General features: G+C 41.8%; 1 protein-coding gene across 9 annotated transcripts in view; it reads left to right on the plus strand.

The window, feature by feature from the left end:
• Positions 1 to 25,411, plus strand: part of ZNF407 (zinc finger protein 407) — a 384,238-nt gene that overhangs the window by 224,404 nt on the left and 134,423 nt on the right. For 6 of the 9 annotated variants that reach the window (XR_001361154.1, XM_005861574.2, XM_005861575.2 and 3 more), the window contains 2 exons: positions 16,592 to 16,758; positions 20,220 to 20,303. Coding sequence is in view for 6 of the 9 variants with exons in the window: in XM_005861574.2 (XP_005861636.1) it covers positions 16,592 to 16,758; positions 20,220 to 20,303 (251 nt within the window). In the remaining 3 variants the exon portion in view is untranslated. Of the gene's footprint in view, positions 1 to 16,591; positions 16,759 to 20,219; positions 20,304 to 25,411 lie in introns of those variants that run through there. The other 3 variants (XR_001361156.1, XM_014535902.1, XM_014535903.1) reach the window with 2 other exon arrangements.

Genomic DNA, 25,411 nt, shown 5'->3' on the forward strand with positions numbered 1-25,411 from the left:
GCCCCAGCACTGTGGTGGCGGGGCTTGGTGCTGCTGGGTTCAGGGCCCCCCTGTGGGTTTGTGTCTCTGATCTGGCCCCCAGCAGCCCCAGTGCCATGGTGGCAGGGCTTGGATCTGCTGGGTGCCAGGGCTGCTGGATGCCAGCCAGTCTTTTGGGTTTGTGTCTCTGATCCCCCCAGCAGCCCCAGCACCATGATGGCGGGGCTTGGGGCTTCTGGGTGCTGGGGCTGAGGGTTTGTGTCTCCGATCCTGCCCCCAGCAGCCCCAGCGCCATGGTGGCAGGGCTTGGTTCTGCTGGGTGCAGGGCCCTCCTGTGTGTTTGTGTCTCTCATCTGGCCTCCAGCAGCCCCAGCACCGGTGGCTGGCCTTGGGTCTGCTGGGTGCCAGGCCTGCGGGTTTGTGTCTCTGATACCCGCAGCAGCCCCAGCACCTTGATGGTGGGGCTTGGGGCTGCTGGGTGCCGGGCTCCGCTGCTTGTTTGTGTTTCCAATCCGGCCTCCAGCAGCCCTAACACTGAGGTGGCAGGGCTTGGGGCTGCTGGGGCCTGACGGGAGACATAAACACACAGGGCTTCCATCAGGCTTTACTGCTCCGTCCCCAGAGCCATTAGGCTTCACTGCTCCGGCGGGGAGCCATTATACTTCGCTCCGCCGCTTTGAGCCTACATATGCAAATTAACCGCCATCTTTGTTGGGTTAATTTGCATACTCTCCTGATTGGCTGGTTAGGCGGGGTTTGGGTCTGCTGGGTGCCGCAGCTGCTGGGGGCTGGGCCTGCGGGTTTGTGTCTCTGATCCCCCCAGCAGCCCCAGCACCGTGATGGCAGGGCTTGGGGCTGCTGGGTGCCGGGTCTGCATGTTTGTGTGTCTGATCCGGCCCCCAGCAGCCCCAGCACCATGGTAGTGGGCCTTGGGGCTGCTGGGTGCCGGGCCTGCTGGTTTGTGTCTTCGATCAAGCCCCCAGCAGCCCCCAGCACCACCTCAGCGGGGCTGGGGGCTGCTGGGTGCCGGGCTCCCCTGCATGTTTGTGTCTCCATTCTGGCCCCCAGCAGCCCCAGCACCGAGGTGGCGGGGCTTGGGGCTGCTGGGGCCTGACGGGAGACATAAACACACAGGGCTTCCGTCAGGCTTCGCTGCTCCGGCCCCGGAGCCGTCAGGCTTTCTTCCGCCGCTTGGAGCCTACGCATGCAAATTAACCGCCATCTTTGTTGGGTTAATTTGCATAGTCTCCTGATTGGCTGGATAGCGTAGCGGAGGTACGGTCAATTTACATGTTTGTCTATTATTAGGTAAGATGCACTGCCTTGGCACATGGGACTACCTTCATATACTAGATTTTAATTGGTTTTATTAGTAGTCAGATTTTAATTGGTTTTATTAGTTGTCAAACTGCCCACGTTTTCAAATCAACTTACTTTGAAACATATACCCTAAGATTTGATCATCAAATTCTCAAATTTTTACCTCTTTTCTTCTGTTGCCAACTTTGTCCACTAGGTCAGTCCCTGATCTGATCTGTATCAGCTCAGGTCAAAGTTAAAATTCAACCAGAGGACGTGTTTTCTTCATAGCAGTTGACATATGCTGGTGTTTTCACACTCCTTGTTCCCCAGAGGAAATATTCCTGATTATCTTTCACCTGGACTTTTATTTCAGGTGCTTTACTTTTACCTTCGACTTCGAAGTGAGCATGTGTATATTATTTAGTGCTCCATTGTAGATTATTTTTGAAGAATAGTAGATGCCAATAATTGATAAAAATTTATTATGAAAGCTAGAGGCCTAGTGCACAAAATTTGTTCACAGGGGCAGGTCCCCTCAGCCCGACCTGCGCCCTCACGCAATCCGGGGGGAAGTCCGCCTGCCGGCTTAGGCCCACTCCCTGTTGGGATCGGGCCTAAGCCGACAGTCAGATATCCCTCTCACAGTCTGGGACCCATCGCTCCTTACCACCCGCCTGCTTGCTGCTCCTTACCACTTGGCTCACTGCTCCTTAGTGCTGCCGTGGAGGCAGGAGAGGCTCTCGCCACCGCTGCTGCGCTTGCCAGCCGTGAGCCTGGCTTCTGGCTGAGTGGCACTCCTTCTGTGGGAGCGCACTGACCACCAGGGGGCAGCTCCTGCGTTGAGCATCTGCCCCCTGATGGTCAGTGCACATCATAGCAACCGGTTGTTCTGGTCAATCCGCTGTAATGGTCATTAGGCTTATATTACATAGACTAGAGGCCAGGTGCACGAAATTCGTGCACGGGTGTGTGTGTGTCCCTCAGCCCAGTCTGCACCCTCTCCAGTCTGGGACCTCTCACAGTCCAGGACTGCTGGCCCCCAACTGCTCACCTGCCTGCCTGCCGGATTGCCCCTAACCGCTTTTACCTGCCAGCCTGATCATCCCCTAACCATTCCCCTGCCAGCCAGATCGATGCCTAACTGCTCCCCTGCTGGCCCGATAGCCCTTACCTGCCCTCCCCTGCTGGCCTGGTTGCCCCTAACTGTCCTCCCCTGAAGGCCTGGTTGCCCCCACCTGCCCTCCCCTGCTGGCCCGATCACTGCTAACTGCCCTCCCTTGCCAGCCTGGTCGCCCCTAACTGCCTTCCCCTGCCAGCCTGGTTGCCCCCAACTGCCCTCCCCTGCTGGCCTGGTTGCCCCCAACTGCCCACCCCTGCAGGCCTGGTCACCCCTAACTGCCCTCCCCTGCAGGCCTGGTCTTTCCCAACTGCCCACCCCTGCAGGCCTGGTCACCCCTAACTGCCCTCCCCTGCAGGCCTGGTCTTTCCCAACTGCCCACCCCTGCAGGCCTGGTCACCCCTAACTGCCCTCCCCTGCAGGCCTGGTCTTTCCCAACTGCCCACCCCTGCAGGCCTGGTCACCCCTAACTGCCCTCCCCTGCAGGCCTGGTCTTTCCCAACTGCCCACCCCTGCAGGCCTGGTCACCCCTAACTGCCCTCCCCTGCAGGCCTGGTCTTTCCCAACTGCCCACCCCTGCAGGCCTGGTCACCCCTAACTGCCCTCCCCTGCAGGCCTGGTCTTTCCCAACTGCCCACCCCTGCAGGCCTGGTCACCCCTAACTGCCCTCCCCTGCAGGCCTGGTCTTTCCCAACTGCCCACCCCTGCAGGCCTGGTCACCCCTAACTGCCCTCCCCTGCAGGCCTGGTCTTTCCCAACTGCCCACCCCTGCAGGCCTGGTCACCCCTAACTGCCCTCCCCTGCAGGCCTGGTCTTTCCCAACTGCCCACCCCTGCAGGCCTGGTCACCCCTAACTGCCCTCCCCTGCAGGCCTGGTCTTTCCCAACTGCCCTCCCCTGCTGGCCATCTTGTGTCCACATGGGGGAAGCCATCTTTGACCACATGGGTGTGGCTATCTTATTTGTTGGAGTGATGGTCAATTTGCATATTACTTCTTTATGATATAGGATGTTAGTGATATTTGGAGATTTACCACACATCTCTGGATATTCTAGGGGTTGGTTTGTATAAACGAAGATACTAGCTCTTCTGTCTTTTAGTTCTTAGCTCTTAAGCAGGTTTTTGTGATATCATCTTGTGAATTCCAGTGGAACACTTCCTCTGCTCTTCTGGTTATCCTATATAATAAAAGGCCAATATGCAAATTGTCCAAATGGCAGAACAACTGGTCACTATGAAGCACACTGACTACCAGGGGTCAGACACTCAATGCAGGAGCTGCCTCCTTGTAGTCAGTGCACTCCCACAGTGGATGTGCCGCTCAGCCAGAAGCCGGGCTCACAGCTGGTGAACGCAGTGGCTAAGGATGTCCGACTGTCATCTTAGGCCTGTTCTCTGTGGCAGTCGGACATCCCCCAAGGGCTCCCGGACCGCGAGAGGGCGCAGCCCGGGCTGAGGGAAGTCCCCACCGAGTGCACTAATTTCGTGCAACAGGCCTCTAGTCCTATATAGTAAAAGGCTAATACATAAATTGTCCCTTCGACCGGAAGTTCAACTGGGAGTTCTATCAGGAGTTCGAACAGGGGGCGGGACTGACCAGCCAACGGCCCGCACCCCTCCCCCTGGCTTCCCCTGCCCCCGATCGTGCTTCCCCATCAGGGGCCGGGGGCAGCTGGCCAACAGCCCACAGCCCTTCCCCTCAGCCAGCCCAGCCTGATTGTTCCTGATCAGGCCGGGCTGGCCGGACCCCACCTGCGCATGAATTCGTGCACCGGGCCTCTAGTATAGTATAAAAGTCTCCTTTATTCCTTTTATTGTTATGACTTTCTATCCTAGTCTCTCAGTTTTAGGGGGGGGGGGGGGGGGGGGCGTTGAATCCAGTATTTGATCCAGCACCTGCTTTCTGTAAGGCCTAGAGCAGCTGATTTTATGGTGTTGGTTACAGCAAGCACTTTCTGTTCCTTTGGTGTTATTATCATCCCACCTCCCCATCCCTATACTTCTGGTTTTGTATTATGCAGCTATGCCTGCCAAAATAATGATTAGTGTTACTTCTGTTGGTTTGGTTTACTGCATTAGATAATTAAAAGAATAAAGATTCTAAAGTCCCTGCTTCCTGGAAGTTGGCTCTCTTTGTTCCAGTGGAGTTAACTAGCATTTGGATGCATATAGATCCCACGCTTAGAGATGGGCCTTGGAATATTATGTAGCTAGCATTTCTCATTAGTATGATGGTTGCTTGATCTTATCCAGATATAGGCAACTGACTCTTCCTTGGAGCCCTTCTTTCCTTTACTGGAGAGGGACAGCCTCTGGTAGCTCCACTTCACAATCTTCGACTTCCCTACACCTTATCCATAAGGCTGGACTCAGTGGAATTTCAGTGGAAATTAGGTTTTATTTTTAGGACATATTCTAGAGGTATTTTATTCCAGCTGCATGTACATGTGTAGAAATTCAGGCTGAAGTACTGTCAAGGCATCGATGTCACAGCCATGTTGGTGTCCAGGCAGCTGTCCACCTCATTCTGGGCATGGCCTCCTTCAACAGCTCTCTTTGTGGTTTAAAATATGTCACCGGGAAGGTCATTTATCAGAAACTTCTCACCATCTTCTGGATTTTTGATAAAATTTAGTTATATACAATTATTAAATTTTAGAAATGTTTCTTAGTACATCATTTTCATACCCTTCATATGATCCTACTGTGAAAGATACTAAGACATTACAGAGCATTTTATGTGTCTCTAAATTGTTTGGAATCTTTTAGGGCATGTACGTGTAGGAAAGTAGAGAATAATTAAAAAGTCCACGTGCATATGATGGTGTGGAGTGGACAAATGAGTGGCACATAGTCACAGCAGCATCAGGATGCTTCAGGGAGAGCTGGTCTGCCAGTCTCCACGTCTGGTAATGCCTTCTTATTGAACACCCAGAACTGTCCCTTTTACAATTGTGATTATGTGGTTACTCACAGCAATCAGAAGATCCTTTAATTGTGCGGACAGTATACATGATTAGCTGTCAGCTCTGTGGCATTCACAGTATAAGCTTATAAAGTCATTGAATGGTGATGTCTGAACTATCTGAATATAAATATGGTGAGGTTTCCACTTCAAAAATTGAAAAGCCAAAACATCTTCCTTTCTTTTTATAAGTATGGCACAGAAAAACCAACAGTGGATGAAAATAGTGATTCCTTTAAATTTTATTTAAGAATTATTTTGGTTGAACATTTTCTTTATTTTTTTATTTAAAAAAATCTTTATTGTTGAAAGTATTACATATGTTTCCCTTTTCCCACCATTGACCTCAAAATTGTGCTTTTCAAATTCTGTTTGCATATACATATATATTCTTAAAGATGGAATGTATGTGTGTAAATATTTTCAATGCTGCAGTATATAAAGTGCTTTTCCAGAATCGACCTTCCTGTTTGTTCAGGCTTCCCCGGCCTACTTCCCACTCAAGACAATTACTGCTCCCTGCTTTGTGTGCCTGCCCGACTTATTTTCTATTTATTTGTCATTTCAGACGTGTGTGTGTATATGTATATGTGTATGGCCTTCGTGTATTTTTTGATAAGTGGATGTTACTTCTGTAGATGTGGTTCTTTTACAGTATTTAATCCATTAATTGAACAGCTATTTGCTAGAAACTGACCATGCTCCAGGCATTGTACTGGGCCCTGGGGTGTTAGCAGAAACTAAAGCTGGCAAGCATTCTGCTGTCAGGAGCCTACACTCCAGCATGGGAAGATACTCAACAAGTAGAAGTAGAACTCACACATGCCACTATTAAAATTGTGGTGACACAGAGACATAAAAGAGGGAGGTACTGTATTGCAGTTTTTGGTAGGTGGTGAGAGGAAGCCTCAGAGATAAGGTGACAAGAGGAGGGCGCCACATGGGTGTTTCAGGCAGAGCAGAGTCTGGCAGGTGTTCTGAGGTAGGAGTATGTGAGCACAGCTGAGGGCCACACAGTGGCCCTGTGCCCAGAGTGAGGTGTGGAGTGAGGAGTTGGTGACCAGAGCTCAGGCACAAGGAGCTTGGGGGACTCTTCTGGCCTCACTGGCCCCGCCTGATCTTCAGTGAGATCTGATCGAGTGGAACTTTCACTACTGTTCCTACTCGGCCCAAAGCTTCCTCATTATTCCCTTAGGGGGAATACTTTCTGGGACTTTAATTCATTTCCATGTGTTTCAGTCTAAAACAAGCATGTCAAACTCAAAGGCTCACACAGGCCAAATAAATGAGGCATGCAGTCCACAGGCTGCAAGTTTGACATGCTTGGTCTAAAACTTTTAATCAAAAGATAGTAGCAATATAAAGAACTGAATGGCTATGTTTTCTTTTTAGCATAAAGTCTAAAGGGGCAAATACTTTGACTTTCATTTTTATTCCTTCCCAACCTATAATTGAAAAGTCTTTTCTGTTGTTAACCTTCTTTTGATAGTTTTAGTCAATTCTGTATTTTATCCTCCCTAACTCTGTACTTCTGCCAAGTTTAAATATATTTCTTCACCTATATACATCCTTCCAGTTGTTTTTGCTCAGACACTTAATTATATTAGAAGGAAATTTAGTTTAATATTTTGAATGCTGGAAGGTATGTAATAAATGATAATGTTATTCCACATGGTCTTTTGTTTGAGGTGTTGAAGATTTGAAAAATTAGTATAAATGATCTCTATAGATGTCTATCTGAATTTATCTTTTCAAAATAATTTAGAATATATGAGAAGTAGATGAAAACTGCAAATCTACTTTGTGAAAAGAGGAATTATAGCTGCACACATCCAAGTTTTACAGTAAATGATGATTCTTTGTACTGGGAAGAAGTGGCATTAATTGCTTTGCCCTGCATTTAAGAGGGCTTTTCCATCCAGATAAGCCTCAGAGACGCATGCATTCCCAGTGTTGCTTGGTTCATGCAAGTTACTTTGTACCCAATGCACAGTGGAGAGTGCAGCAGTGGTGAAGAGCCATCTTGTATCTTGTTTATTTTTAATTTAAATTCTTTATTGTTTAAAGTATTACATGAGACTCCTTTTTCCCCCATTGACCTCTCCCTGGCCGCTCCTACTCCCCAGAGCCTGCTTGTATCTTATTAACTCATTCTCAGTTGGATCACAACAACTATATATCCCTTAAAAATTTATTTCTTATGTGAATCTAATTTTAGCACTTTCCCTGAACTTATGATTTAGAAAGGAACAAATCACATTCCTTACAAGATAATCTTTCTACATATATGAATGATGTTATGATTTAAAGCAAGCTCTGATCCATGTCAGGCTCGGCAACATCCACATTGACTCGTCTTCTGAACTCATGTTGTGTCTTGGTGACGCTCCAGTGCACAAACACCCCGATATTTACTCTAGAAGTGTGCTTAACTGCTGCTCCTCGGGCTGAGGTCTCAGGAAGGGTCAATTCTGTCCTGAACTCTGAGATTACTGGGCAACACATCTCTAGCCTTCCAGCTAATCTTACCTTGAGCTCAAATGGTCCCCTAGATCATCCTGACATGCTAGAAGGCTGCGATGATGACAGAGGCCAAGACAGTGAAACACCTGAGCTGGGAAAGGCTGCCTTTCCCAGGCCTGGCAAGTCACACAGTCTCCACCAGGCTGGGGGGCCTGTCTAAATTTGGCAGGTATAGTCAAATGTCTAGACATTCACTTTCCATAAGAAAGATGTAAGGACCTACAGGATAAATTGCAAATATGCTGTATTTGCTGGTATATAAATATATGCATCTATGGGACATGTTTCAATATTACAACAATATATTTTAGGAAAAAAATATGTAACGTATATTCAATGTAGATTTATATTTCTTTTGTAGGGAAATATTGTCTTCATTTCCATTTAAGCTACTGTATATTTGAGACCTATAGGAAGTTACATTTGGGATAAATAGTGATGGTCCTGCCTTCTAACTGATGCACAGGGTCAGGAAGTGAGCACATTGGTGTCAGTGTCTGGCTCTCCCAGGACTCTAGTGTGAACATTAAAGTCTCCTGTGTTAGGGTTGAACCCAATTGCCACTTAGAATCAGCCGTGTCATCTTTGCCTTATTCATACTCTAGTAGGTCTTTGTTGGATAATTGGAGCTGACAAAACTTCTGCATTGGGACAGAAGTTTTTGTTCATACTCAGCTTTCATTAATATATGTTTAATTTTAAAATATTAAAATTTAAAAGAAAATTACTTTAGTTGATTTTGTATTTGATATATTTTAATTAGTGCTCCCTCCTTTCTGTAAGCCTATTTTTTGGTCTTATTGGTAAAATCTATCTTATATTTGTTACCAGTTCATTCTAATACTATAACTGGTGAGACTGTCATCTGAACACTTAGTAAAAGGTTTTTTTTCATTGCCATGCAAACGAGATAGGCCTAGGTTCTTATCTCCCTGAAATCCCACTTGTAGTGCATCTGTAGGTACATGGCTTGAAGCACAGCAGTCTTTGTTGTAGCTGACATGCTGTTTTGAAGACTGTGTGTTTCTTGGCCAAATATAAAAGAGTTCATCATCAATCTCAGATGTAGACATTGTTTCGGTGGGGTTTATTCTAGACATGCACATATTCGTGGCTTGTATGCATATGTGCCGTATCTATTTGGTCACGGATACTACTCAAAGGTAAACCCACATTTCTCCCTTCTATGCAGCATGCTCTCTACCCTCTCCCCCCAGATACTAGGATTGGTTCACTGTTCACACGCACCCCCACCTGTCTCTGCCTATCTCTTCTCTGCCTCCAAGCTGGTCATTATCTGCGGCCTCCATTAGTTAACCTGTTTTATCCTTTTGGACTCACCTAAACCTTACCTGAAAGATTTAACAACGGTTTCATTCTATATTCACTGATGCTTTTTCTAAATGTCTTTTAAGGCTTTGTTAAGAAGTCCAACATAATGTGGCACCTTAGTGTTCTGATTATTTCATTGACATTCATGTTGACCACTGACTCATTGGCTCCTCTTGGGGAGGCATGTAGTTCTTCCATACACGGAGCATTGCTAGACACACTATAGGTTCCAACACATACTTTTTTTTAAATTGATGAATTGATGTAGAAATAGTGAACCCTTTTAATTTGAAGGTTTTTATGGTTGTGTTGTGAATGCCCAATGACTAGATATTGGTCAAGGTATTTGGGATGAAGGTATAAATGGGTTTGAAATCCATTTTGTCATTTTTTTCCTCAAATTATATCACTAAGAACAATGATTTAAAAGAAACTCTCTTTACATAGTATTTAAACAGTAATATTAGTCCTTTATTTGTACCTGCTATTTTAACCTTCCTTATATAAATCCATTGTTTTCTTACCTAACCTGAAGAGATAAAATTTTATTTAGTCCAGACCAGAGGATTGTGGCAATTTAATATATGTCTTGTGTGCCAGGATTTGACTTCTATGGCTAGTTAATTGTTTCAACTTTCCACGGCCTCCAGCTCTGCCATACACTTGAAAGGGGGCAGTTTGAAAGGCATGGGGCAGCCTGGGACTGGAATGGGTCTCATATGCAGTATAATTCCTTCCACCTGTTCTCATGTTGTCGTTTTAAAACCCTGCCCTGCAGGGAACATGAACTATTTCAGGACTAAACCAACTTCTCAGGTCCTGAGGAAGGGGGCTTAGTGGACCTTTGTTTCCCAGCAGAGCTCAGTTCATGCTCTTTTACTCCCTATAGATCAGGCTGCCCTGGTGGTTGTGGGTGGGGTGTGTCACCTGTCATCCAAGCCAGGGGTTGGCTGTTTCTGTGAATAAAGTTTTATTAGCACACAGCCATACTTGTTTGTTCATGGACTGTCTGTGGTTACTTCTGTCTGAGCTGCAAAGGCAGCACTGAGTAAATTTATCAAAGACCTGATGGCCCATCAAGTAGAAAATACTATCCTTCACACAGCTTTTCCTAACCCTAATCCAAGACACTTGTCATGCTGGTGAGCATTGGACACAGCACATGCAGTGGAATGGGGGAAATTCCAACCAAACTCACTAGGATGGTTTGGGGCAGGTCGGACTTTGTGGTCTCTTTGACAGAGAAAAATTTCATAGGAATGAGATTTTGAAGAATGAATTCAAATCTTTGCGGGCATAGCCCTTATAATCCTTGAATGCTTGTCTTTAGTAGTCATTCTCTTGGTTCTTAGTTGACTAAGTCACCCTGGGATTAATCTTCTGCTTAATACTTCTTCCAGAAGTAATTTTGACACAAAGCTTTTCAACCTTTGGATTGAATAGAAAGGGCCAAAAAATATATTTCACAGTAATTAAAAACTGAGTGATATTTTAAGAGGTTTTAAAATGACACGCTTTGGCATGAGTGAGGTTAAATTTCTGTCCCAACTAGTTAACAAGGATATAGCCTGTTAATTAGGCTAATTATCACCTGTTCAGGGCAAAAATGCACTCAAGACTCTTGGCTTAAGTAGCAAGCTCCCTTGGGTGCTGTGTAAGAGCCCTCAGGAGGTTTCCAGCTTCATCTCTAAGCTGCACTTGAGCCTGAAGAGTTACATTTAGTAAATGAAACCTTTCTAATCTTAGGTCTTTGTGGCTTCTTGATATAAATCATGCTCGGGTTTTATATGTAATCGGAAACAGGCCTCTCTCAAACTCTAGCTTAATGTGAATAATCTGGATATTAGTGTTATCATGGAATAATTTTGGTTTCAGAATATAACTTTATTCATCGAGTCAGAATTTTTTGTGGAGCTCACAAACACACACACAAATATTTGGAAGAAAATGGCCAAAGGGACCCTGAGTGTCTTCATAGTTATTATTTAGCTATCAGTGTACCTTTTCAGTTTTTTAATTTAGAGAGATTTATTTTACATGTAGTTTAAAATTGCATATTGTGTTAAAACATGTTTATAGTACTCTGAAATCTCATAGAAATAAGATGAACAGGATTACTGTGGGATAATATTGGGGTACATAATGTGGATTTAGCACCTTTTTTGCATGAATTAAGTAGTTTAACTCCCAAGGCAGTATTGTACATTTTACTTTGCTCTTTCCCAGGACAGACCTGTGCAGGCCCCTCCCTGTCCTGGTGCTAATAGGTACTGCATTTGTTATCTTGGCAGACTTTCTGGAACTTCTCCCTTTGGCTTTGTTATCCTTGGGTACTTCTTTAGCATAAGGTGCTCATGTGATTTAATTGAACATTGTAGTTGCCCTTCAGTGGTTGTCTTTAACTGCCTTTTTATGTGTTTCTTTGTTTAAGAAAGTGAGTCCTGAGTTATATTTGTAGCCCAGCAGAAATTCATATGGTAACCCGACTGGGCAAAGACCCCATCATGTTCTATTTTCATTTTATCTTATTATAGTATCATATAATTATTAAGTTATAATAAATGTAAAAAGGCTGTTCTTTCAAAGAAACTGCATTGGTAACTTAGAGTTGTTGGAACAAATTTATTAGTACAGTAGAGGCCCAGTGCACAAAATTTGTGCACTCGGTGGGGGGGGGGGTCCCCCAGCCTGGCCTTTGCCCTCTCACAATGCAGGAGCCCCACGATCGATCTTCCCAAAGAGGTAGGCCCCACCCACCCATCTGGGGCTCTTCGATGGGTTGCCCCAAACAGGTAGGCCGGGACCCGCCTCCGCGGCTCAGCAGGAGCCTCCAGGACCCGCCTCCGTGCCACACACGCATCAAGTCTCCGCCCACTCGTGTGCACCTCTCTGCACATGCAGCCCTGCCCACCCTTGCGTACCCGCTGCACACGCAACCTCCTGGTGATGGATTCACGGCGTGAGGGCGTGATGACCACATAGGCTTTTATTAGTATAGATTGGACTGCTTTGCTAGGAATCATACAAACCTTGTATTGTTTTAACTGCTCTGTATTCTGGTTTATTCATAAAGACCAGCAATACCTGTCAATTAAGTTTTTGCAACATCAGTTTAGTTTTGGATCAGTCAACAACTTTGTTTCACAGTTTTGAAAGATAATAACTGCACTATTGTTTAATATCTTGACAAAATTTAGCTTGTTCTTTTATTAAATTTCATTTGTGCCATACTACATCTGGCTTACTGCTGCACTCTTTTTTGCGGATGTGAATTTGTGTGACTTATTAATTTGACAAGTCTGGTCCAATGTGTCATGTAGAGAAGATGTGAAATATTGTTTGATAGTTTAGTTAAAATATTCATTTTGAATTTGGAAAAATTTCAAAAACAATGGAAACACTTTGGAAGATGTTAACATGTGGCCGTATATACTTCAATTTCTTCTTTTAAAAAAAACAACAACAAAATCATACAGTTATAGTTAACACTCTATTCCCATATGCACGCCTGCTCCCCTCTTCTCAGAAGCAAGCAGTATTCAGAGATTATGATACCATGAATGTCTTTGCACATGGATTTCATATGTCTATGTTTAATATTGTTCCTTTCTTTGAAAAATTTTATATCAGTGGTACATTTTTGTATCTAACTTGTTTTAATGCTGTTAAGTTTCAGAGATGGTGTAACCCATATGCTGATAAATATAGTCCTAGTCGATTCATTTTACCTGCACCATGATGTTCTATTTTATGATTAAACCCATTATTTACTTTCTCCCCCAGTGGGTATTTAAGGTTGCTCACATTTGAATGGGGACATTTTTTTCTACATCTGTACTTGTGCCAGAGTCTCTTGGTTGTGTACCTAGATAAGCTTTCTAGGAGAACGAGATAGTACAATATAACTCTAAAAACATCGCCAACGCAATTAGTTTCCAAATTATCCTGAATTGGAGAGATTAGTAAAGAACATAAAAATATGCTAGTGACACATCCTACTATATTTTTAATATTATAAGGTAGTAAAGTACCAGAGCATCAAAATATTTTTATCTTCATATGTAAGTGGGATAGGGGCATTTTTAAAAATTATGTTACTAATAAATTGAATGAATAATCCAACTAGTAGGATTTTTACATGTTGAAATAACATTTTAAAGTATGATTTGAGAAAATAAGTATAGCTCCCCAATTAGGCCACTTGGCTTCTGTGGATAATGGAAAGCTAAAGTTAAGGATGCAACTAAAAATGCAAGTTAATGTATTTTGACATATCTTGTCTGCCCTTTTGACATTCAAAAACAAGCAGTTGCTCTCACAGAGTTCCACTGAGGCATAAGTATCTGTTAAGGGAGTGGTGTTATTCATGCAGTCATAATTCAGCCCCCTAGTAGTTTTTTAGTTTAACTTTGTACATAATGGCTAGGGACACCCTGTGAAAATTTTTAGTTTTTGTCATATATCTAACAATGAGGATATTTAGTACTCTCTCTTCAAAATTTTAAGTCTAGATGTGGATTTTCACCTTGACTCTGTGAGCATAAATCATGTCACCAGTGAGTCATAGGGGGTCCCCCACTGGCTTTAACAGGGGAGAACAAAGGCCCAGGGCCTTCCATGTGTTGGGGGTGCTGATGACAGAATAGCACATATTACAGTAAATAAAGAAACCAGTGTAAGTACAGCAAGAGTGCTGGGAAAATGCTGAGGATTTAATTTAGGAAACTTTATAAATTTACCAAGTAAGAGATGGAGTGCCCCCATAAACGAAGCCGTAGACCTGAGTCCACAGAAGCTGAGGACATCTGTTGAGGACAGAACATGGTGGACATCACTCATTCACTCATTCGCAGGGTTGCCAGGAGTCTGAGCTGACTCACCAGCATGTGAATTTACACTAAAAGATAACATCTTAACTGACTTCTACAGCACAGCTGACCACCTGAAAAAAGGCTTTATTCCAAAAAGTTTTAGCATAATAGACATCTGAACCCCTGATAACCAGGGACATGGCTCCACCAACAGCGCACCCCTTTCCGTGGGTCCCCACACACGCTGGCACGTTTCCTTGAGTCCCTGTGGCTCCACCTGGAGTGCACACTGACACTTTTCCTTGGGTCCCCAACACACTGGCACCTTTTTTTGGGTCCCCAGGGCACTGCTCATTAGCTCAAGTCCTGAAGACCTACCTGAAGCCGACCAGGGCTCCCTCAGTGGGTATTGTCCTTGCTGACCTGCTGCATGAAGGCAGCTAGTCTACAGTATTTGAGACTCAGAATTTATGGGGTCCCAGGAAATACCCATTAATGGGTGTCTTAATCTTCACAAGGACTCTCTACATTGGTCACCAGTACACGTATTTATGTTCATAAAGCAAACAGGAAGACACGAGGTTTTCTGAAAGTCAAGCAGTGGCCTCAGTTCTTTGTTATCTGGCTTTTGTCACTTCATGGCAGGCACTAAGCTCTGGTTTAACATTTTTATTACGTATGAATAATAGAGCACATGCATTGAGGTTTCATAGATGTAATTTTGTTAAATGTACATCATGGTAGATTTAAAAATGAGGGATTTATTTTGTCATTCATAAAGTTGTAATACAGTCTAGAGAAACTATTTGTTAAAAGATAGCATCTATTTAACCTCCTTATTTATTTCTTGTAGGAGAAGGTTAGATCCACAATAAATACATGAAGAAATAAGTAGATAGGGGAATTTATCTTAGAAATAAGATCCCTGTCATGGTTTTGAAATGTTAAATGCATGAAGACCCGTCAAAGAGATATACGGACATGATATTTTTTTTACAGTGCATTTCAAAGTATTTAGCTATATTTGTCATTCTGTAGTACCAGTAAGCAATGATCAAATGATGTAGTAATTTCAAAGTCAGTCTGAGTTAATGGTTGCAAATATAATGTCACACATTATATAGATATATTAATTGGCAATTTTAATAGTAATGAAGCACTTAAGATATTTTGCATGACACTTCTGAAGTATTTAGTAATTTTCACTCCGGTTGCATTTAAGATCTAATGTTATAAAAATATAAATACATATAGCAAATGAAGAGGGATTTTTATAAAAGGTAATTTCGTAAGAATATGTGAAACTCTGAATGATTAATTTGTTAAAGTAATCGACATTTACCCCAAAATGGGAAAGGTAATTATTTGGAGCTTGAGATTCTTTTTCTACCCTTATGAGATGAAGGAAATTTGTAAAATCATAGTTAAAGCCTTTATGCAAAGAATATACACCTCCATATTTATATCATAATTTAAAACACATACTGTAATCCTGTTTTTTTAGTTGCATTAACTTGCTAAAAGTATAGACCAATTTAAGGCAGTCAAATCAAGCTGATATATAGTTTCTCTTCTGTGGCATAGTGCTTATCAACTTACTAAAATATTTTAATTTTGAATATTTGGTTTAATTTGCTTTTATTTGACTATTCATTATCCTGAATTAATTAGCTGGACACTACTATAGTAGGTACAGGGAAGGCTTTAAACTAAATTGTATTAGTAATAAAAAGTAAATTTTAGCAGTGATTTCATGAGTGATAGTGAAACAGGACAGAAGACTAACCAGAGGGAGTATTCAAGTGTTTTGTTCATGGTTCATACTGCCTTGATCATTGAAGGTATCTTTAACTGTGGGCTCTGGGGCTGAAATATTTCTAGTGTGAGTACTGCTTTGTTATTTTCAGGTTTGTTTTTTTCATATGGGAAATAATTGAGATTTATTTCTCTCAAAGGCTTATTTTTAATTTTATTTTATGAAATAAAAGAATTTATAATTTTATTTTTATCAAAGTCAACTTTTTATGTAGCCATGTGGTGACTCAGAAGGACAGCTTGTTCAGCAGCTGCCCTTGGGACCTCCTTCCCCTGGGAGCTTTATGGTGGGGGCAGTTGGGTGCCTGCAGGGGCACTGCTGTTCCAGGAGCAGTGGGGGCTCCCACGCAGCCAGCAGCAGCCGCCTCCGCCTGCAGAGAGCAGGGGTTGTCTGAGTAGTTTAGTATGGATAGCTTTTCATTTAGCCTCTGCTCTGACAGCCCATGCCCTGGATAAGTGGTGTAGGCCTGTACAGGTGAAATCTATTCTCACATTTGCCTCAGGGGTGACTGGACTGTAACAGAATTTTTCAAACCCGTTGGGCCCAACCGCAAAGCAGAGAATAAATGGCTGGAGTGCCAGGCCTGGACAGCAAAATCAATGCCTGGTTATACAGACATGACAGGCCCGGCCTGCGGTTCTCCCCGAGCCTGCGCTGCCCCACTCAGGGCTAGAACACGCTGCTGCTGGGGCCTTCGGGGGCCTGTGCGGGTCACGTTTACATGGTTTTCTCTCTTCTTCATGCAGGAAATTTACATGCCACTTGTGTGATAGAAGTTTCACCGAGAAGTGGGCCCTGAACAATCACATGAAGCTGCACACAGGAGAAAAGCCTTTCAAGTGTACATGGCCCACGTGTCACTACTCCTTCCTCACGGCCTCCGCCATGAAAGACCACTACAGGACACACACAGGTGTGCTGCCCCCTGCACGAGGGGCCCATGGAAATGATTTCCCTTTTGCAGAATTTAAGATTGTGGTAATTCTATAGCAAAGAGGATGGTATCAGTTCACTGTGCGTGAATGAGAGGGTAGCGTTAAACTGACATTTGAACATGTGTGTGTGGAGCTGAGTGTTGCACGTGTCCAGTTAAACAGAACAAGTTCTCTGTTTAAAAGCTCATTTCTGTTGTGTGTGTACATATATGTGTATGTGTTTAAACACATCTTTTTAGGTCTATTCTTGATTTGTGAAGAACTGGTCTTGTATTTTATTACTGAGATAAACTCAGCACCATCATATTTGTTAACATAATTAAATCTCCATTTTATGCACCTTTTTAAAAAAATTAATGCACTCATTATTTCTCTTAAGAGCAGAATGCTATCAGATTCAAGAATTTTTGATAATTAATACAAAAAGACTCATCTGAATTTAGCCACTATACATTTAAAGGACTATATGGATTTTCAAACCAAGTGATGGAAAGCACACACAGAATATACACTTGTGCTGGGTGTGGTGCCAAGGACTCTCAATCTGACCTTCACAGACATGTCCCTGAGTACCTACTGTGGTCAGTGTTTATGACGTGTTTTCATTATCTGTGGCAGTGGGCCCAAACTCCTTCCAGGTGCATTCGAGCACTCTCCTTCCCTCACCAGAGCTGTACTACCGAGAGCTGTTTGGTATTTTCCTGGTTTTCCTTCTCTTCACATCTCTCAAAAAGTATTTTGTTTCAGGAAAAAATAAATTTTAATCAGCATTCCTAAATGTTCTTCTGATTGCCAAGAATCCTATATTATTGTTAGAAATTATAGGTTAAAAGTTCTTCTGCAGCAGTTGTGGAAGCCCAGGCCTCCTCTGCTTCCTTGACAAGGGCGTTGACGATTTAAGGTCTCTAGCCTGCCCTGAGAGATCACTTATATCGAACAGCAGATGAAAAGCCAGTGCAGATGTAATTTATCGTCGGCGTTTCCTTCTAAAGAATAATTGTGGAGACTTGGCCGGATCAATAATATGGATTTTTGTTGTTAGGTCTTGTAGTCTGCACCATAATGAGAGATAGGGGACAGTGGCTGTTTTCTAATAGAAAATAAAGGATTGGTTTCCGTGTCTTTCTGCATTTGAATGCAAAATGGCACACTTGAAACTAATTCAAGTTGTTAAGAAAAGTCTCCTATTATATCTCTGCTATCAGCTAAATATGGCATGTTACATGAACCCCCTTTACATGTAGTGAAATATTACATTTAGTTTTTCTTAAATTTTCTTTTGAAAAATACTGTGTTGCCCATTCCAACGCAACTCTCCCCCTGCCACCACCCCCACCCCCCAAAAAAAAAAATTGAATGTGGAATGACAAACATATCTAGCCACCAAGGTAAATCTCACATACAAGTCATTGTAGACTAACACCCCAAATAAACTCTACACATCAAATTCAAGGTCACTGATGTATCTAGAACCAAATCACATGGAAAAATAATGTTGTCTTTGTGCCGGTAAATATGTTAAACCGGGAAAGGGAACAAAACTTAATATGTACCCAAAGCTTGTGTACCTGAAAAGAACATACATCATGAGGAGTTTTCTATGTTTGGGAGCATATTTCATAAGAAAGATGTAGGTCACAGAGTTTACCAGTGAGAGAAATGGTCATACTCCTCTGGGATCCGAACCAGGTGAGAGTACTCCTTGCTCATCAGAGGTTTGGCCAGCTGAATGACACAGCCCACCAAGTGTGCGTGTGTGTGTGAACTGGCACACACATTCCCACATGCACAAGGGGTTCATGCCCACAAGAGAGTGGTGAGGAATAAATAGTGGAGAAGAGTTCTACCCCAGTGTAGAATAGTATGTTAATATTAACAAGCAAATTATCTTTGTGGATTTAAAAAAGTCTACATTCCGTGTTATTTAATTGATAATACAGCTAGTTAGAAAGATTTATATTTTTAATTGATTAAATAATTAAATGAGTGATTATAATTAAACTTTATTCTTCACAGCCCATCTACTCTATTCCTTTTTTCTGTATTGAAATAGTGATGTCAAGGAATAAACTTAACCCCAAGATAGGAAAGTAAAGATAGGAAAAATATTTAAATTCAGCTCTATTTTGTAAATGATAATAATGAACATTTTAAACATGCCATTACAAATAGGATTAAACATAATGTTAAACTCTTTATTAATACATATTTGTTTAAGTTAGAAAGCCTAGTCATGCTCTTATGCAAGGGGAAGACCTTTTTGATTACCAAAGTTGTTCTGTCTTCTTATAGTTACTATTGTTTCTAAGCTTAAAAGAGGCAATGACCATTTTCCAACCCCCTCACGCTAAATCTCCGCTGTGACACACCAAAATGGTTGAGGATGAAGCAGGCTGACTCGGACAGAGCCCTCGAAGACTTGTTGCATTAAAACATCTAAATGAGTAAAGTAGATAAAGATAGATACAAATGATTTATTTCAGTTTGGGAAAACTATTGTATAATTTCACTGGATCTCTCCAAGGTTAGCATTTTATTCTCACTGGCCCTGCTTCGTGAGCCTTATGGGATAAACTGCCTGGCTTACCGACACTTATTGCCTAAATATGCTGCAGTAGAAAGATAGATTGCATTTATAACATGCAGGGCAAAATGTTAGCTTGTGTAAAAATGCTTTAAAAATGAGCATTTACACACTTTTAACAAATACTGAGTCTGCCAAATCTGTCTCTAATTGTTGCTGCAGTTTCTAGGCCAGAGTTATCATTAAAGATGAATAATAGGAGTGTTGTACCATTTCTTTAGCAATCTCTACCCTTTCTTTCTTATGCCTTGGAAGTTTGAGAAACATAAACAGCATTGAACTGCTATTGGTACTGAGTAATGTAGATTTTATTGATACTTGGATCTTCAGTATGTTCCAGGAAACCATTTAATTCACATTATTAAGTAGGAACTTATTAAAGAAGACCCTGATAGAATCAGGTAAAACCAATTCAGTGTCCTTTAGCTGTTAGAAAATTCATTGTGTTATTTAAGCAAAATCATATATACTGTATATTAACTATTCCGAGCAGTCTTTACTCAGCTCAGAAAGGCCAGATGTATGGGAATTGTAAAAAATCAGGATATGCATAAAAACTGTTCAAGTGCATAAAGCAGCCCCATCTGGAAGACATCTACCAGAAATGAAGTTGTACAAAACCATTCCATTGATAATAAAGCTAATTTTTATGGGTCTGACAAGTATGTAATTATGTTCAGTGGTGCTTTTCAGATTTTATCACAGTCAATAAACCGCAGTGGTAATTTCATTCCCATTTGACATATTTACATGGAAACATTTGATTGGAGGAATTAGTAACCCTGAAAGCCTTGATAGATATGTTTTAATGATCTGTGACCTCCGCAGTCCCTCATCTGTTTATTGTTGCAACAGGCGAGAAGTCGTTCCTGTGTGACCTCTGTGGCTTCGCTGGCGGGACCCGGCACGCCCTCACCAAGCACCGCAGGCAGCATACAGGTCAGTACTCGAGAGCAGTCCAGGCAGGCGCCCAGAATCGCTCCTGGTCCTCCGTGCTTGTCTGCTCGGCTTTCGTAAAAGCCACTGAAAATTGTTTGAATATCCTAAGATTTCAATTCATCTATTATTATATTGTTGAAAACTAGGCCTACTCATGTTTTATGGATCAGGTGTCCTCTGTAAACTCAAGACAAACAGGAGGGAAAAGAGTTTGGCCTCCAAAGCACAGATACAGTAGGCCCTTCACTATAGGCCTGACTCTGCCTCGGACCTCGCAGGTAGAGGACCTCATGGGTGGAGCCAAGGTCCGTGTTCCTCTCTGGGCCCCCTTTCAGTCAGTCTGCTCATCACCCCTTCAACCCCCTTACCTACAGCCTCCCTGCCCCACTCTGTCTCGCCTCCCTAACCACCTAACCCTCTAACAGTGGTTCTCAACCTTCCTAATGCCGCGACCCTTTAATACAGTTCCTCATGTTGTGGTGACCCCCAACCATAAAATTATTTTCGTTGCTACTTCATAACTGTAATTTTGCTACTGTCATGAATCGTAATGTAAACATCTGATATGCAGGATGTATTTTCATTGTTCGCGACCCACAGGTTGAGAACTGCTGCCAGCAATCTCTCAGTGTGTTTCACTGGTACATGAGGTTTGAACTCATTACTTTTTCAATTTTTGCTATCAAGAGTGGATAGCAATGAAGAGGGCAACATAAGTGGATGTGGACATTGAAGGGGGTTTTGTTTTTCACGATATGCATTCTTGGTAATTTCACAAAATAAAATGATGCCTTCATTAGGAACACTTAAAGGTGAAACGTTTAAACGTTTATAAAAATTGTTGACCTACTTGGTGTGCTATAATGGGTCCTATAACTAATTATTTTAATAATTCTAAATTATATGTGCCTGGAATAGTGCTGTTGTGTCATTGTCCCTTCTAATTGTCAACACAACCACTTTCTGCTCTCAAAGTGATTAGCTTAGATGTTAAATTATGTGGTAACAGAATTGGTAACTAAGTGTTGGACTTTTATTTAGATAGCATGAGTGAAAAAAAAAAAGATAGCATGAGTGTGGCTGAGTTTGACAGTTAAACTCAAAATGGCATGAAATGAAGATACATGTTGTTTGTGGTACATTTTTATTCTTGATATGTGATTTTTAGAAGTTAGCTGCAGGTAGCTGTAATACCCATTATGCTACTTGTAAGGTCAATGGAAATTAATGCGAGCCATTTCTTTTAGATCTTGAGTTTACATGCTTTAGATTTCCCTGTGGGATAGGAGTCATTACTGAGCCCAAGAGAAATTTCCAGTGTTGAACATAATGTTGTAAACACAGACTTAACTTTGTAAACACAAATGTTTATGTTAAGTTTACAGAAGTGACCTGCGATCATACATTTTTAATCCAGCAACTTAAAGATTCTGCATAAGAGGTGAAGGAGCCCCGTGGGTGGGCATCACGCTTGCAACTGTCTCTGAGAAGCTGGAAGTATGTGTGTGGCACGGTGTGTTTGTGCGGGGATTTTATTCTCACTGTTTTCGGTTTATTGATGACTGGTTGTTACCATTCCAGTGCCACTGTTGTCACCTGTCACATGCTGGGTGGCCCTGGGGAACAGGCGACCCTCCTGTGTGCTGCCTTTGCCAGCATGGGGCGCTGCTCTTCCCCCGCAGCGGGGCCGGTAATGCTGAGGCGTTTACAGGCTATCGATCTGGAAGCCGGCATGGAGCAGCACAACTTTCTATTTTATGTTGGGTCCAGGGGCTCCTTATTACTTTGCTATTAACTTCATACCGTATAGGACAATGTCTCCCAGACAGAGCATCTGTCTTTTTGGCACTTACCTGCCACTGTGGCACAAATCACACATGATTCTTTAATACCAGAGTCAGTTCTTAAGACTATACACTTCAACCAAACAGCTTAGTGTAACTCAGTCTAGGTCCTTAGCTTTTACACTGGATTTATAAAATTTAAGCAACATGCAGCTTCTCCCCCCAACCCCCCCCCCCCCCCCCAAGGAATTGTGTTGCATTTGAAATCTATGTTTTTCTGCTTCATTCCTCTTTGACACGGTTTACCTTTTTACCACAGACTGCCTACGCAATTACACTCAGCTCGGAAGGACAGGTATCAAAGATGTTCCAAATGGTGGACATAATCCCCCTCCACCCCTGCAAACTAATTGCCTGGTGGGCTGACACAGAACATCTTTCAACCCAAGGTTTACTTTCACCCCCTGTCAGAGCCCTTCCTTCCAGGCACAGGAGCAACCCTCTCAAGGGGTTGGAGTAGTGGCTAGCTTCAAACCCCCCCCCCCCCCCCCCCCCCCCCCCCCCGGGGGGGGAATGGATGCCAAATGTGAGCTTCCGGGTGGCATGGCAGCCTGCCTGACAGACACCTGAGGGCCCGCCCCATGCACAGGCCTTCTGGTGCCCCCTTATCCCTCCTTGACTCTATCAGAGGAACTGAAGAGGCAGAATATTTTTTCCTGGTTATTTTGGCCAAAATTATTGCACATAAAGAAAAGTGTGGCCCTAGCTGGTTTGGCTCAGTGCATAGAGCATTGGCCTGCAGACTGAAGGGTCCCGGGTTCGATTCCAGTCAAGGGCACATGCTAGGGTTGCGGGCTCAATCCCCTGTAGGGGGTGTGTAGGAGGCAGCCGATAAATGATTCTCTCTCATCATTGATGTTTCTATCTCTCTCTCCCCTCTCTATTCCTCTCTGAAGTCAATAAAAATATATTTTTAAAAAAGAAAGAAAAGTGTGTAATATTAAGGAAAATAGGAGGAAAGGAAATGTCATCTTTGTTCTGCTTTTTAAATAGGATGTATCCAGGTAACCCTATTTTCAAGAGTAGTTAATGTCTAGCTTATAGATGTTGTCATCCTTCTGGCTGTGGAATGACAAAGGATTTAGAAGGACTGGCCCCAGTAGACAAAATAAACTTAACAGTCCATCTGAAGTTTTCTCTTAACAAGTGTGCACACCTCTTTATATAGCACCTATCTCATTTCCACCAGTAACAAATATCAGTGAACTGAAATTCTTATTTAAAATTTGTAAGGTTTGATTTCAGATTTTACTATGTAGAAGTTGAGTTAATTTTCTTGGCTATATATTGAAATTAACAAACAGGAAAGTTCTTCTTTTTTTCTGAAGTGTATTTCATGAAAAAATTTCCTGAAGAAATTATCATTTCTGGCTTAAAAAACACACAGTTAACCTCTTCAAACAGGAGTGTTGAACATGCCACAAAATTAATGAGCTACAAATTAACTATTGTGTGCAGACTTGAATAAACTGCAGTTTACATAAATGTACAACCAGTTATCCTCCTTTATGAGCCTACTATGAAGACACGCTTGAGCCTGCCTTTACTTAATGGTCATAGCATAATATTTATGTAGCTTATTTTGGTACGTTATATTTTTTATCTGTCAGCCTGTGTATAATTCAAATTTTCTCAATATTACACATTTTTATATATATTGTCAAGTAAAATATGAAATAACAATTTACAGTTTATTGCAGTGATTTTCCACCAGCATGCCATAAGAATTTTTAAAACATGCAATATCTGACTATTTAGTCAGGGGCACTGACCTCTTTACCCTAGATTGTCAAGGGAAAAAAAAATGACAACAGCCAACACAACAATAGCCATCTGCTGTGAATGAATCAAAATTTTACCTATTTTTCTTGTCAGATAAGCAAAAGAATATATTTTTTGGCATGCCGCAGAATTTTAGTCATTTGTTCATGTGTGTCATGAGCTGAAAAGGTTCAAAATAACTGGTTTATTGCAATATATTGCTAGCTTAATGTGAACTTCAGATTAATAGAGTTATAGAGAATATAAATGACATTATACTTTAAAAGTGTTTTTAAATTTAACTTGTATGACATAAAAATGCCATAAAATTTAAATGAAATAAGCTATATTTATGTTTTTTAAGTGCTTACATTTAACCTCCAAACCAAGAACATTAACTTTGAAGAATTTAGATGACCTTTAATTTATACCACTGATTCAGGCAATGAATCTGTAATATCACCCTTTTCTCCCCATGATTCCTGTCAAATTCATAACAAATAGATAATGCTGTCTACCAAGGCTACTAGAACAAACAAGTTATTGAGTCATGTCAACAGATTTTCAAACTTAGGTTAAATGGAATAAGGAAATATCAGAATATAGTTGTGAATTTGTTTAAAAAATATCTTTAAATTGTTTGGCCACTTAGATTTATTATATTAAAATTGGAAGATTTGTACTACCTAACTTGAAGGCTTATTATATAGCTACAATAATTATGACAGTATTGTATTGGCACATAGATAGATCAATGGAACAAAATAGATTTTGCATGTTTTGTCAATAGTTTTTGACCAATGTACAATATTTAGAGATAAATCTAACAATGGATGTGCAATCCTCTACATTGGCAACTTCAAAATACTGCCCCGAGAAATTAAAGAGGGTGTGGATAGAGTGATGTACAATCTTCATGGATTGGAAGACTCAGTTTTGTTAAGATTTTATGTCCTCCTACATTGATCATTTCAGATCTCATCAGGCTTTTCTTTTTAAAAGAAATTGAGAAGCTGATGTTAAAACTCATATGGAAGTGAAATAGTCTGAAATAATGAAAAGTTTGAGAAAGATGAATGAACTTGAGGACTTATGCTATCTGACTTCATAAGTTAATATAAAGGTGTATTAATTAAGTCATTCTGGTATTAGCATCAAGGTAGGCAAATAATCAAAGAAATGGAGTAAAGATTATAGAGCAGACCCTCACTTCCATGGTGAGCAATTGGCTATCCATATGCAATAAAAATGGACCTTGATTCATACATCACACCATATATGAAAGTTTACTCAAAATGATCATAATCTAAATATAAAACCTAAAAACATAAAAATTCCAGAAGAATCTTTGTGACCATAGATTATCAAATAATCAATATCACACGGGAAGCCTAATTCAGAAATGAAAAATATCATAACTTGAAAAATCATACATTGATGTATTTAAAACTTCTCTTCTACAGACCCTGAAAAGAATGAAAGACAAGCCACATACATGGGGAA

This window comes from Myotis brandtii, unplaced genomic scaffold, assembly GCF_000412655.1.
Source record: "Myotis brandtii unplaced genomic scaffold, ASM41265v1 scaffold154, whole genome shotgun sequence".
NCBI lineage: Eukaryota > Metazoa > Chordata > Mammalia > Chiroptera > Vespertilionidae > Myotis > Myotis brandtii.